Source organism: Ptychodera flava, unplaced genomic scaffold (genome assembly GCF_041260155.1).
Source record: "Ptychodera flava strain L36383 unplaced genomic scaffold, AS_Pfla_20210202 Scaffold_53__1_contigs__length_892398_pilon, whole genome shotgun sequence".
In the NCBI taxonomy this organism is placed as follows: Eukaryota; Metazoa; Hemichordata; class Enteropneusta; family Ptychoderidae; genus Ptychodera; species Ptychodera flava.
This window is the reverse complement of record NW_027248375.1, coordinates 9,104-25,371: the sequence shown is the minus strand read 5'-3', so window position 1 is coordinate 25,371 and position 16,268 is coordinate 9,104. Positions and strand designations below refer to the sequence as shown.

At 37.9% G+C, this 16,268-nt stretch overlaps 1 protein-coding gene across 1 annotated transcript; it reads right to left on the bottom strand.

Annotated features, from left to right (window-relative positions):
• Positions 1-14,027: 14,027 nt before the first annotated feature.
• LOC139128421 (conserved oligomeric Golgi complex subunit 8-like) lies at positions 14,028-15,050 on the bottom strand. Its single transcript, XM_070694191.1, has one exon. It carries the CDS (start codon positions 15,048-15,050, stop codon positions 14,028-14,030), a length of 1,023 nt encoding a protein of 340 aa, XP_070550292.1.
• Between the last annotated feature and the right edge of the window lie 1,218 nt (positions 15,051-16,268).

Sequence of the window (16,268 nt, the reverse complement as noted above, 5' to 3'; positions counted from 1 at the left end):
CTAATAATAATAATAATAATAATAATAATAATAATAATAATAATAAATAAAGTAGTAGTAGTAGTAGTAGTAGTAGTAGTAGTAGTAGTAGTAGTAGTAGTAGTAGTAGTAGTAGTAGTAGTAGTAGTAGTAGTAGTTTTCAAACCAACTAAAATCTGAAAGCGGAAACAGTTTTCCAAAATAGCAAAAAAGTGAAAAAGAGAACCTGCGAAATACAATTTACAAATATTTACAATGTAAGTACACAAAAGATCTAAACCAGCGTGAGAACAAAGACGAAATTCCGATGACGAAAGATACTTGAGGTACTGCTACATGGACATATCGATGATCAGTGAGGGAATAAATTCAGGAGACAGTTCAACGCTGCTTACTGGAGAAAACAGAACTTATGTTGTTAAGTGTATGTATAACCCTCCATCAAACTTTTAACGGATCCGAAGATCGAAGGAGTACGGTGCCTAGGGTTAAAAGTCGACAATGACCGGGAAACAAGGAACTGTCAGTATATATGTGTGCAGGGAAAAACAGGAACATGAAAGAAAACAAGGTTAGATTAAATCATTAATGAGTAGTAGTAGTAGTAGAAGTAGTAGTAGTAGTAGTAGTAGTAGTAGTAGTAGTAGTAGTAGTAGTAGTAGTAGTAGTAGTAGTAGTAGTAGTAGTAGTAGTAGTAGTAGTAGAAGTAGTAGTAGTAGTAGTAGTAGTAGTAGTTTTCAAATATCTTTATTTCACATAGGTCCCTACATACTAAAACTGTAAAAAGAAATTTTTACATTTCAAGGAACCAAAGAAAATATAAGATACAAATAAAAGAAAATCACTATAAAGTGCTCGTCGGCATTGAACAGAAAACGTCATGAATGACAACAGTAAATGTCAGCAAGAAAGACATATCTTAAACCTATCACATAACAATTCAAAGATGACACAACCTGGCGATGCACAAAAGCAGGTAAGTATCTTAAATGTGAAAATTGAGTTTACCATCATGAGTGTCACAAAGAATATCATCAAAAGCCCAATTAATATTAAAAGAATGTAAATATTCATTGAGACGATGATATCCAAATTCAAGTCTCAATCTGGTGAAAATCTTGCTTTTTATGTCCACACAACTTAGCCATTGTAGAAAGGTAAATAAAAAGAGACATTGCACGTCTATGAATAAATACAGAGTTTTTAACAGGAGGATTAATGAAAAACCATGCAATGTTTACAGCTTGCCCATGTAAAACTAAACGAGATGTTATAGTGGAAATAACACCTAGAAGCGGTTGAATGTTTGGACACGCAAGGAAAGTATGTAAAAGTGAATCAATGTCATTACAGAGAGAACAGTTTTTATCTGAACGAAAACCAGCACGGAACAAAAAAGGACTAGTTTGATAGGCTCCGTGCATAATGCGCCATTGTAAATCCTCTTCTTTCCAAGTCGGTTGCTGTGACCAACTCTTTTGGGTTGGAAACGGTAGCCGACTGGTTTTGTGTGAGGCTTAGCAGCTAGGCGATGTTGCCGTGAGTGTGTGGGGGTTCGAATCCCGTTTGGGTTATAGTAAAAAATTTATTTCTTTAACCTGAGTGGACAGTTTGTGCTGGTGGATATTTACTTGTCCCCGAGTCTGTCTGATAGCTCAGTAAAAGCTTCGTGCTTTTCCGATTACTATATGTGTGTGTTTGTACTGTTTCTGTGTGTCGTCTGCTCCATGCACACTGTGTTGCTCGGTCGTGCACAGGATTGTAACATCTAAGTCGGTTGCTGTGACCAACTCTTTTGGGTTGGAAACGGTAGCCGACTGGTTTTGTGTGAGGCCTAGCAGCTAGGCGATGTTGCCGTGAGTGTGTGGGGGTTCGAATCCCGTTTGGGTTATAGTAAAAAATTTATTTCTTTATGATGGGATCACAATAACATGAAGCAAAGTTTGGTTTGATGGAATGTGGAATACTCAAAATTTCCCTCCAGATGGTGTCTAATCTGTCTGGTAAACATGCATAATGATGAACCATTATCAAGTACTTGTAAATTGCACCTTTCTCTATTTTACACAGAAAAAAATGTGCTCTGTAGAATGTTGCAGCTGAAAAGAATACACAGTATCTGCGCATTGTTTTGACCTCGTCAATGTTTATAAAATTTGTTTTACGAATTTTTGACAGTGATTACCAACAAGTCAGCAGGTCATTGTGAAAGTTTGGAATACAAATGAAAGGGGAATCAATTTCAACTGCAAGAAGATTTTTAGAGTAACAGAGGTCTTGAACTTGACTGAAATAATGATTAACAAAACGGAAAATAGGATGGTAATAGTCGGAATGGAGATATCTTTGAAAAAACTGGAGACGAAAGGACTTGATACGAGACGGTAAATGAACGAGACCTTATCCTCCTTCATTAATAGGAAGGTATAATTTTTCTGCAGGGATCCAATGTTTACTTTGCCAAAAGAAATCAAGGAGGCGAGACTGAACGTAGGCCACCGTGCCAGCAGGAGAGCAAAGTGAGGAACAACGGTACACAAATTTGCTTGCTAGTAAGTTATTGATAATCAAAACTCTCCCACTATACGATATGTTTGGAGCGTGTTGATTCCAGTAGTCAATATCGTTTGAAAGTTTATCAACCAGCTCAGTCCAATTTCGGCTTTCAAAATGCTGGTCGTTAATAAGATATACCCCGAGGCATTTAAGACCATTGCTATTCCAGGTGATGTTGAGAGGGCTATCCTTCCTTCGCCGCCAACTTCCAGCCTGAAGACCCCCCTCCGTCTTACCAAAAATTGTCATAGAGTTTGACGCTTTATTGTAAGTATTCAGCCAGCGGTGAAGTTTACTGAAAATCATCGCTACGAGTTATTATAAAATCAACATCATCTGCATACGCGGAGAAAGTACAAATTGTATGAGACTCTGGAATGGTAAGACCTTTGATAACACTTTTAGTCCGGATTTTATTGAGCAAGGGTTCTATGGCGATAATGTAAAGTTGTGCGGAAAGGGAACAGCCCTGGCGGATTCCTAGATTAAAAGAAATAAGGGCAGTGAGGTTGTTATTGACCCGGACCAAACTCTGTGCATTGGTGTTATACAGTATAAAAGTTTGATGTAGTTCATGAAATTTTGGCCGAATCCAAAAGCCTCTAAAGTGTGAAAAAGGTAATGATGATGCACTCTGTCAAATGCCTTTTCTTGATCAAGTGTAATTATTGCGAGAGGAATATTTTCAGCATTTGCAAATTGAAGGCAGTCTCTGAGCATAGCAATATTATCGTGAATTTGTCAACCAGGGACCTGCAGCTTTGATCATTATGAATAATGGCACTGAGAACATTACGAAGCCGGAGGGAAAGGGTCTTGGTGAAAATTTTGTAGTGGCTGCAAAGAAGACTAACTGGCCGCCAGTTTTTAAGTTTTGCATTGTCCTCGGATTTCGGCAAAAGACTTATGACTGCTCTTCTACAAGACATTGGCAGTTCCCCGTCGCTAACGGATTTAAGGAAACTTCATGAACGTCTCTGCCAATTACTGACCAGAAAATCTTGTAAAATTCGTTTGGTGAGCCATCAATCCCAGGAGAGCGACCATGAGAGAGGTTTTTAACTGTATTGTGAGTTCGTCATAAGTGATTGGACTATCTAAAACATATTTGTCTGTCTCATTAAGTTCTGGCAAACTATCGTGCAGGAGTTTTTCAGAATTCTTATCAATCGGGTCCGGGGAATACAGATCTTGATAAAACGCATATGTAAGGTTTCTTATTTCCTTTTGATCTTAAGTAAGTGAACCGTCATCCCTCTGTAGATGGATAATAGGCTTTCTTTTCCCATTATTGATTTCGATATCACGGAAAAAAATTATTGGGAGTATCATTCGTACTGATATGTCTATGTTTGGCGCGAATGGCCGCCCCTTTCGTGTCATAGTCAAGAATTTCCTTAAGAAGATCTTTCTTAGCTTTATAAATAGCATGGACGGACGGGTTTTGGAAGAGGAAATTTTCTAGCTGGCGAATTTCTTTTTGAAGGTCGCGTTTCAAGATATTTCTTTCTGTATTTTTGTGATAAAAATATTGCCGAGTTAGCAGCTTGACTTTGTTTTATCCAATATCCCACCAATGTTGAATTTTATGATAATTTGATTTCTTTTGGCGCCAATTTTCCCCAGGACAGGGAAACAAGGTCAACATAATCATTGTCATTTAAAATATCTGTGTTCATATGCCACACTAGATTATGGTGATTAGCGCATTTCTGAGAAATAACTATTTTCACGGCAGAGTGATCAGTAAAACAGAGAGAAGAATTAATAATATTGCAACAGTTTATACCGTTTGCAGAATGCTCTTTAATATAAATTCTGTCAAGCCTGGCATGACTGTGATCGCGGGACCAAGTGAAATTATGAAGGGAAATGTTTTTGATTACGCTACGCATCAACTAATTCAAACGATGAATAATTTTGTTGAAGAGTTGTGAAGTACGAGGGTCAGGCTCTCTACCAGATCGGTCAATATCAGAATCAAGAGTGCAATTAAAATCTCCACCCAAGAAAATCGGGTCACTGTTAAGGGAATCAAGATGCGTTTTAAGTATTTTAAAACACTGGAACGATCCGTAGAATTCGAGGGGGCATAAACATTGATTACATGCACTGGTTTATCATTGATAAGCACGTGTGCGTGAAGGAGATGACCATTCATTAATTCTTTCGTGTCAAGGATGTCAATTTTCTGCTTGGTGAGAGTCAAGGATGTCAATTTTCTGCTTGGTGAGAAAAGAATCGCCACTCCTCCTTGATTTGTACTTTTATGAAAAAAGGACTTTTCCTTTCCAAATAACTTGCCAGATTCTTTCGTCACTTTCAACGTATGTGTTGCTTGGAGGAGCTGAAAATCAGTAGGAACCTCGTTTTTGAGATATTCGAGAACTTGATATCTCTTGAGTGCATCTCGGCAGCCACGGACATTTAATGTCGGCCCAGAAATGGTTGCCATAGCAGCTAGTAAAATGAAAAAGAGACTAAACATAGCGGGAACGTTAATGGGCGAATTCACCAGTGGTTTTAATGTGCTGCTTTACTTTAGAGCTAATTTTTTGAACACATGCTTTTTGAGCTCCAGTTAAAGGTTTGGATTTACGATATTTATTGAAAGCGGTGATTAAAAGTTTAAGATCCGGACAAAACTCGATGCATCTGGTAATTATATTCTTTGAGTGAAGAGTATCCTCAAGGAACTCATCGATTGATTGAGAGGACGTAACTGGCGGTTATTTTCAAAGGTCTGGGAAATATTGGATAGTTCTGATGCCATAGACATCGTTTCATCGTGATCATCTTCTTGACGAGGAGTAGCAAAAAGATCTTGAGAGATACTGACGAGAATTGATGGACCGGGAAGAGACGAATCGGAAAGCTGAACGGAAATTGGTTGTTGAGAATCAGACGAAGTCGTGTAATCTGAGGCTGGCGAAAAGGTGGGAGAGGGTGGGAAAGGTGAAGGAGGGGTTAGTACCCTCTCTTCGACACTTAAGTTTTCTTTATCGGCAGCCAAAATCTCTGATGGGAGCGCCTTTTCATTAGTAGATTTTTTATCATTTGCACGAGGGTTTTCTTTGTTGTCGGTTTCCCTCTCATCAAAATTTTCTATTGAAGTGTCGCCATTGTTAAGTTGCGGTAATGTGCTACCTTTTTTGAAATAGACTCGCTACTGTCATTGATCGGTAATATTGAAACGTCTTTATCACCTGTGTCACTTTGTGTCTTATTGTTTCGTTTGCCATCGGTATTTTTATCAGTGGTGGTCACCGAGCTTTCATCATGCACGTTATCTCTTATGTCACCGGTTTTGTCATTATTAGTTTCTTCATTGTCAATAACAGGTGTATCATAGCGTTGAATATTTTCCATCATTGCATACTCATTTTCGTCAACCATGTCAGTAACGTTGTCGGTAGTCATCTCTCTGGCTCGTTTTTAGCTCACGTGTGTAAACACGTGGGCTATTGTCATAGCGATGTCTGTCTGTCTGACCGTATGTGTGTGTGTTAGTGTTAGTGTGTGTGTGTGTCTGTCTGTATGTCTGTCTATTTACACGATAACTCAAAAACGCCTGAACGGTACCAGGTACCATATGCTACTTGCAAGAACTGATAAGATTTTGGTTAGTGTGGCTTGCATATTAATGAAGTTATGCAATATCGTTTTTTTCCGTACAATGGTTTCCCTATGGAGACGGTAATGACAGTGTAGGCATATATCAAGAAATACTGCACCAAATTTCATGAAACTTTTCACAGATGACAATCTCAGAACATTATGATGATACTGTGAGTGTCATGTCAATTGCCTTCTCATTTGCATATTTAATGAACTTTTGTTATTGGTGAGATAACTCTGAAATTCCTGCACCAAACTTGATGATACTTGCAACAAATATTGATCTGATATATATCTAATTATACTTACAAGCATTGGACAGTGTCAAGTTAATAAATAGGTCATTTGCATATTTTATGAAGTTTTGTAATTAGTCATATAACTTCGATATAACTTCACCAAATGTGATGAAATCTGCTGCAGATACTGATCCGACTGATATCTAACTGTAGTGTAAAGCATTCAGTAGTGTGAAATTAATTTAGGGTTCATTTGCATATTTAATGAACTTTGTAATTAGGTATATAACTCTGAAATTACGGCACAAAAGTCTTAAAAATTGGGTACAGATATTGTTTTGATAAATATCTAATTGTACTGAGAAGCATTTGGCAGTGTCAAGTTAATAATTAGCTCATTTGCATATTTCATGAAGTTTTATAAGTAGTCATATAACTCCGAAATAACTGCATCAAATGTGATGAAAACTGCTGCATATACTGATCTGACAGATATCTAACTGTGTTGTAAAGCATTTATTAGTGTTAAGTTAATTAAGGGTTCATTTGCATATTTAATAAACTTTTTAATTAGGTATATAACTCTGAAATTACGCCACCAAATTTTGTGAAACGTGCTACAGATATTGATTTGATAAATATTTAATTGTGCTATGAATCATTGAACAGTGTCAAGTTAATATAGAGATTATTTGCAGTTCATGAACTTTGTAATTAGTGACATTACTCTAAAATTACTGCATTAAATTAAATAAAACGTGCTACAAATGTTGATCTGCTGGATATCTAATTGTCCCATGAAGCATTGAGCAGTGTCAAGTCAATTAACAGCTCATTTGCATATTAAATAAGGTTTTGTAATTAGTGATTAAAATCTGAGAGTACTGTGCGATGTTGAAAAAAACCTGCTTCATTTAGTGATAACATATAACTTATTTTTGTGAAGCGTACTACTATTAATGAACCTGTTGTAAAACACGTGAGCATATTTAGTTCATATCTGGTTTCCTGATTATCTTTAGCATTTTCCTTTTCAACGATTGTCTCAGACCCAGGGCAATTGCTCTTTATGTGACCAATCTTATGACAGTTAAAACATCTCACTTCATCAAATGACAAATAAATGCGATATGTTTTGTCCTCAAACGTTACATGGTAACATCCTAATAATTCATTGTCAGTAACTGTTGGCAGAATATACATTTGACGTCGGAAAGATTTGACATGCTTCAATCTCTCCGACTTGCAACCTAAAGGAATGGTCTTGACCCCACCAACAACTCTACCACACTTGTTTAGTTCATTTATCAGAACTTGGTTTGGAATAAAGGGAGGTACTCCCGAAAGTATGACCTTTGTTGCGGGCTTCACTATGGTTCAGTCGAAACCCAACAGCCACCAAGTTCAAAACCGTCTATACAAACGGATTCGACCCAACTAGTTGAACTTAAAAATACAATTACTGCACCATTAACACAAGACGCAGCGATAATATTTCCAGGTCCCGTGATTTTTGCAATTTCTTCAACATATGTCTCAACTCTCACACCCTCAACAGATGAACATTTCAAACCATGCTTTCGAGTGAGACCTCTGAACACCTGGCTTGCGGACGCCATCTTGCCTCACTGGCCTTGCCCGGGCTCGGCAAAGATAGAATCCAACAAAATCGATCACAAATCCGACCAAAAACAACAAAAATGACAACTAACCGAAAGTAGAACTCGATGACAACACATATCAGTGAAGATTGGCGAGGGATGTCTTCTCAGTCAACCAAAATTTTGCGTTGATACGGAGCACCTCATACACACGTCTTCACTGTAGTAGTAGTAGTAGTAGTAGTAGTAGTAGTAGTAGTAGTAGTAGTAGTAGTAGTATAGTTAGCTTTCAAACCATCGTTTATTCACTATATACACAAAATTGAACAGAGACTAAAAATCTGAAAACGGAAACGGTTTCCAAAAAAGGAAAAAAGTGGAAGGGAGAACCTGCGAAATACAATGAATTTACAAATATTTGCAATATAAGTACAGAAAAATCCAAAAACGGCCTGAGAACAAAAGACGAAATTCCGATGACGAAAGATACTTGAGGTATAGCTACGTAGACAGATATAGATGATAAGCGAGGAATAGTTTCAGGATACAGTTCAACACTACCTATTGGAAAGAACAGAACTTATGATGTTAAGTGTATGTATGACCCTCCATCAGACTTTTAACCGATCCAAAGATCCGTAAGGAGTACGGTGCCCAGGATTAAAAGTCGACAACGACCGGGAAACAAGGAACTGTCAGTATATATGTGTGCAGGAAAGAGACAGGAAAATAAAAGAAAACAAGGTCAAACTAGAAAGCATTTGCAAGCAAAAGCGAAGTTCCAGAGACCAGAGCAGCGGAAGAAACAAGAGAATGTGTGGCAAAGATAGGTGCAGAATGAAAGAGTACTTTGGATTTTAATATTCAGGGCTGATAGCAGTAAACTCCATAATACAACTAGGAATTACAGTACACAGATTACAAATGCCTACATGTACGGTAAAAACGCAACAGATACATACGGGGGCGACAACGCACGGAAATGTTTATCAGACGACATTCTCGCGAGCCAGAGCAATAATTTTCACTCCGCTGACCTACGCAAAAATCAATAGCTTGACGGGTAGCGCTGAGTTGTTGCCGTAAAGAGGGGTGTCATTTACGACGATGATCAGACGAGAGGAACATCGGACCTAGGCCGTTGAAATTGAGCCACATGCATTTTCATTTGATTAAAAGCACAGACTAAAACAATTTCATTGCTATGTCGCTGTTTTCACAAGATACTGACCATTTGATCTTGGAAAGTTGAGTTGCTTTTACGTGCAGCCAACGCATGCCGGTGCATGACAGACAGTACGTTCACTATGAATGCCTAGCTCTGCATGGCAGGGCTGTGTGTTTAATACCGGTGTTAAACGGCCTCCCACCACAGCCCCGCAGACTGATATAGGAAAAAACCGCTGGTGGCTCCTCAGAAATACGGCGGGCAGTTTCTCCGCCAAAACAGCCGATTTTGAGTCCAAATTTTGCATGATCATCGTTTTCGAGCACACCCACCTCGCCTAGGTACACGATGTGCCCAGCCGCGCTTGTAAACTTAGGGAAAGGCTACTTTTCTCTATCTGTGCGAGCGAGGCGATCGATACGCCGCCATGTTGTCTCATGAGCATTCGGGCGAAACAGTATAGCGCCACGTACGGCGGGTATTTAGAGAAAAATAAAATCAAAAAGCAACAAAAAACAAAGCGAAAGAAAGCTAGAATTATTAATAACTGAACGCAATATGATAGTTGAGCAATGCAAAATAAAAAATAAATAAATAAACAAACAAGAAATGCCCGAAAAACCCGTCCGAGCTGAGCGATGACGTCATAGGCGTATCGCAATACATTCTGGGTAATTAAGGTAAAATTTGTGTATAGCATGTTCTATGGTAGTAAAACCGGAAATAGAGAAAGAAAGAAAGAAAGAAAGAAAGAAAGAAAGAAAGAAAGAAGGAAAGTGAGCAAAACTAAAAGTTCCAGAGCTGGTCTCTGGAACTAATTAAATCATTAATGACAAGGACTCCCTTAGCATTAACTCTACAAAGGGCGTCATTAGTCGTCCAAGTGGTCTTGAAAATGGCAAGTTGATTGTTAAGTTTGTGGTGCAAAAATTCTATGTGAATCCGCGATTTTAGACGAGTTTTAAAAATTTGTAGAGGGTCAGTAGGAAGATTATTCATAAGTCTTTTATTTCTACGACAAAGGTAAATCGACGTTTTCCGCGAGAGCATTGATAAAGACAAAGAGACTATTTGCTTGTTTCGAGATGAAATTTCCTGATTTGTGAGGTGGGTTTAAAATTAACCAGTGAATGGGAATGGAAATTCTGTTATCATTTAGCAGAAGTTTTGATAATGTTTTCAATGCAAAGATAAGGTCTCTATTATAATTACACTCGTAAAAAGTATGAAGGAGATCGTCGGGTTTTCCACAAAAAACGCAATTAGAGCTTGTAGTGAACCCCATTTTGAACAAAACTCTCTCCGTGGAGAACGCGCCATGCATGATCCGCCACAGATAATCACCTTCTCTCGATGATAACGGAGGACTATAACAGGCTTTAAAATTAGGAACAATTGAATTGAAAGATTAAGAATGGAGCGCCAGATAGCATCAGCAGTATTTGGAAGGCGTTGTTTTTGCAGAATATTGACTAAATATTTGTAAATGGCACCCTTTTCGAATTTGTACAAGGGAAAGTTGAGGTCATTAGAAAAATGCAATTCAAATGAATAATGAAAAGGAGCAACATCATTTGAAATTTCACCTCTAAGATAAGAATTAATAATATATGTCCACTTTATAGGGATTGCTTTGAGAATATCACTGTAGATTACTTTTGCAATACGACGAGAATGAATGCTTAATTTGGAAAAGACTTCTAAATCAGTAAGCCATTTTTTTCTTTGAAAGTCAATGAGGTCTTTGATTTTGGTGAAACCTGCGTCTATATAACAGCTATTTTTCAACCGCTCTTGCGTTACTGGATGGAGAATTTCCTTGTTGTAAAAAAGGGGTTCATTAAGAATTTCATGAATATTTGAACTGGTTTTGCGAATTTTGGAAACAGATTGCCAGCATGAAAGCAGATCATTGTGAAATTTTGACGAACAGATGAAAGGAGTGTCAATGTCGACAGCGAGGAGCTCAGTGGAATAAGACAGATTATGGTTTTTTTGAAGTAATAGTCAACAAAGCTGAAAACGGGATGTTTGTTGTCAGAGTAAAGATATCTCTGAATAAATTGCAGTCGGAAAGATTTAATACGGGATGGTAAGTGGACAAGTCCTTGACCACCTTCGTGCACTGGCAAGTATAATTTCTCTGCTGGAATCCAGTGCCTGCCTTGCCAAAAGAAATCCACGATGAGTGACTGGACGAACATTATTGTACTAGTTGGTGGACTTAAGGAAATAAAACGATATAAGAATTTGCTGGTCAATAAGCTGTTGATTATAAGAACTCTACCCCTATACGAAATATTTGGAGCATACCGATTCCAAAATTCAAGTTTATTTGAAAGAGAAACGACCAAATCTGTCCAGTTTTTGTTAACAAAAAGATCATCATTGCCGAGATATACGCCGAGACTTTTAAGACCGGTACTGTTCCATTTTACGTTGAGTGGTTCACACCTACCACTGCATGAAAACCCAATAATTCAGATAAATTCACATTAATGAGTTGCCTGAATTATAGTATAATACACGTGAATTCACATGAATCCACATAAATACAGGCTTGCTGAATACAAAACATGGATTCTTGACTGTATTCATCTGTATATGCACTCTTCAGCTAAAATACAGGCAATAATCCATGTTAATACAGTAAGTATTATAGGGTTTTTATGCAGTGTACGGCCTCGCCAGCAACCTGCCAAAAGACCTTCAGTTTTAGCAAAGTTCGTCTTTGCATTGGACGCTGCATTGTAGGGTAATAAGAAAATCTACATCATCAGCATAGGCGGAAAGATTACAGTGGGCTTTATTAGTGTGAGGAATAGTTAAGCCTTTGATACCGCTTTTTGTGCGTATTTTATGAAGCAAGGGTTCAATTGCAATAACATACAGCTGAGCAGACAGAGAACAGCCTTGACGAATACCCCTTCCAAAGGGTACTGGGGAAGTGAGAGTGTTGTTAACACGAATTAGGCTTTGGACATTAGAATACAAAAGAGTGATGTAATTAATGAAATTATGGCCGAACCCAAAGGCTTTTAAAGTATTTAACAAATAACCATGATTAATTCTGTCGAAATCCTTCTTTTGATCAAGAGCAACGATAGCAAGCGGAATATTATTTGAATTTGCTAAATGAAGACTATCTCTCAGAAACCGATATTACCGATCTTCGTGAATGATAGAACTAAGAACATTGCGAAGACGAAAAGAGAGTGTTTTTGTCAGAATTTTATAGTCGCTACAAAGAAGACTTACTGGACGCCAATTTTTTAACTTCGTAGAATCACCTGACTTTGGTAAAAGGCAAACAGCTGCACGTCTGCAGGACAATGGCAGTTCACCATCACTGATAGAGTAGAGAAGCACTTCGTACAGATCATTGCCAATGATCGACCAGAAAGTAGTATAGAATTCATTTGGGAGACCATCAATACCAGGGGAACGACCTGTCGGGAGATTTTTAACAGTAAAAGAAATTTCATCATAAGTAAGAGGGCTATCTAAGAATTCTCTGTCAGTACCTTTAAGGTGCGGTAAATTTTCATGAAGACGTCTTTCAGCACTGTTGTCAGTAGGGTCAGGAGAAAAAAGATTTTGATAGAAAGAACGGGTTAAATTACGAATTTCCTTTTGATCTTCTGTGAGGGATCCATCCATTTTTTCAAGATGGATAATAGGCTTTCTTTTTTCATCGCGAGATTCAATATTTTTAAAGAAAGTATTCGGTGCATCGACTGTGTTAATAATTTTATGTTTTGCACAAAAGGCAGCTCCTTTCGATTCATGATCGATGATTTCTTTTAGAAGGAGTTTTTTAGTGTTGTAATTATCAACGAGAGACTTATTTTTATGAAGATTATTTTCAAGCTGAAGAATTTCTTTTTCGAGACTACGTTTCACATGATTCTTTTCAGCTTGTCTGTGGGAGGAATACTGCTGAGTCAACAGTTTGATCTTATTTTTACCAGCATCCCAACAGAGTTGGATCTTTGTATAATTTGGTTTTTGTTGTTGCCATTTTGACCAAAATAACGAGATAAGCTCCATGTAATCGTCTTCTTTCAGAACATCAGTGTTCATGTGCCAGACTGGATTGTGATTGTCAGTGTTTCTCTGAGAAATAACCAATTTAACAGCTGAATGATCAGAGAAACAAAGAGAAGAATTTATGATGGAGCAAGAACGAATACGAGTTGAAAAATGTTTGTTAACATAAATGCGATCAAGTCTAACATGTGTGTTGTTACGAGACCAGGTATAATTACGTTCAGACTTATATTGATCAGGCATCACAAGTTCAAAACGGTGAAAAATCTTGTCAAGAAAGAGAGAAGTACGAGGATCAGGTTCACTACCAATACGATCGATCTCGTTTACTGTACAATTAAATCTCCACCAAGAAAAATTGGATCTTCATTTAGAGTAATCAAATGATTTTTAAGAACTTTAAAGCACTGAAGGCGATCCGAGCCATTAGCAGGTGCATAAGCGTTGATAATGTGCACTGGGAAATCATCAATTGTAACGTGAGTATGAAGAAGGTGGCCCTTTACTAACTCTTTTTTTGGACAGAACAACTACTCTGAGATTGGTGGGAAAAAGAATTGCAACCCCTCCCTGAGTAGCAGAATTGTGAGAAAGAAGGAAAGAACCTTTCCAAAGAAGATTCCAAATTTTCTCATCACCAGGCAAGATATGGGTTTCTTGAAGGAGATGAATATCTGACGGAACTTCATTTTTAAGATATTCAAGGACTTGGCATCTCTTCAGAGAATCCCGACATCCTCTTACGTTTAAAGACAACATCGAAATGCTAGCCATGCTAACTAGAAATAACAGAGAATGACACAACATAAGAAAACACTAATGAATGGGTTTACCAGTTGCTCTAATATGTTGTTTGATCTTGGAATTTATCTTTTGGACCATTGCTTTCTGAGCTCCTGACAAGTGTTGGCATCTGCGATAATTATTGAAGGCGCTGAGATCAGGACAAAATTCTATACATCTAGTGATTATTTTCTTTGAGTGAAGAGTGTCTTCAAGGAACTCTTCTATAGCTTGAATTGAAGGTGCTTGTCTATTTCGTTCAGCTGTCTGTGATATGTCTGATAATTCTGACGTCATTGATGTTATTTCATCAATATCATCGTCTTCATTGTGATTTTTTTGATTTGCTAAAATTTGAGCAGGGGTGAGGAAGAGATCTTGAGAATTATCCAATGACGAATTGAAAAGGGACGAGGGACCAGGAAGAGACGAATCAGAGAGCTCGACCGAAATGGGTTGATTGGAATCCGTCGAGCTAAGAGAGCCTGTAGCGGGGGAAAAACATGGAGAGGGAGGGAAAGGTGAAGGAGGGGTTAGTACCCTCTCTTCGGCAGATTTACCCGAGGAAGAATGAGTTTTTTGAGACTTGTTAGATTCTGATTCGTGGTGAGTGGCGTTTTGAATGTCATTACTGCTAATTTCCATTTTTTCCATGTTGTCGCTATTTCTTGGCTCTATGCATGTGTCTACGTGTTGTGAGTGAACATTTTCATTATAATTAGTTGAAATCGATACATTGACGTCTTGACCATCTTTTTCAGACTGCGTGACATTCATTTCCTTTCCTGGAATGTTGCTGGCATTTTTGTCGGTTGTCGATGTTTCATTCATTTTTGGACTGTCGTTTATCACATCATGATCGTTTGGTTGATCATCGATATTACTATGCAAGTCATGGTTATCAACAGGTGTGGTTTGGTTATCGGCATTTGTCTGAATTCCTTCCCCTCCCGCATCAATATTTTCAATAACTTTGTCACCATTTTCAACGTTTTCATTCATTTCAGTTGTGTCCATTTCATTATCGTCAGGATTTTCATTGCGAGAATCTTGCATTAATAACGGCACTTACTTTGAATGTGACCCGGCTCATAGCAATTAAAGCACCTAACTTTGTCAAAAGACAAATAAATGCAATAAGTTTTGTTTTCGAAGACAACGTGATAACAGCCAAGTAATTCGGCATCAGTAACCGTACTTAAAATATACATTTGACGTCTGAAAGATTTAACGTGTTTCAAGTCATCCGATTTAATACCCAAAGGAATATTTCTCACGCCACCAACAACCTTGCCACGTTTAGTCAATTCACCGATTAAAACTTTGTTAGGAATGAAAGGGGGAACTCCAGATAAAATTACCTTCGTAGCTGGTTTTACAAGTGGTTCCGGTGTTATCCAACACCCTTCGACTTCAATACCTTCCAGTCATACCGTTTCTACCCAGTTTGTCGAGCTCAAAAACACAATCACAGCTCCATTCACACGAGAAGCAGCTAAGACATTTTGCGGGCCAGTAACTTTAGCAATGCCCTTAACAGACGATTCAACAGTTACTCCTCTGAGGGACAAACATTTCAACCCATGCTTCCTTGTCATCCCACTAAACGACTGGCTTGAGGCCGTCATCTTGCCTTGGTGGCCCTGCCAGAGCCAACCGAAACAAAATCCGTCACAATGTACTCAAATCCAAGAAATATACAAGAAATAAAATAACTAACCACTAAATGGAGTCACTTAGTTGACAAATCCAAGTGTAGAGATGACGGATGTCTTCACAAACGACCAGAAACTGAAGGAAAAACGGAGCTCTCCAGAGACACGTCTGCACCGTAGTAGTAGTAGTAGTAGTAGTAGTAGTAGTAGTAGTAGTAGTAGTAGTAGTAGGTTTTCAAATATCTTTATTTCACACAGGTCCCTACATACTAAAACTGTAAAATGAAATGTTTACATTGCCAGGAACCAAAGGAAAAATAAGACACAAATAAAAGAAAATCACTACAAAGTGATGGTCGGCATTGAACAGAAAATGTCATGAATGACAAAAGTAAATTTCAGCAAGATCGACATATCTTACCCTATTGCAAAATAATTAAAAAAGGTGACACAGCCTAGCGATGCACAAAAAAACAGGGAGTTTCTTAAATGTGAAAATTGAGTTGACCATCATGAGTGTCACAAAGAATATCATCAAAAGCCCAAATAAGATTAAAAGAATGTAAATTTTCATTACGACGATGATACTCAAATTCAAGTCTCAATCTGGAGAAAATAT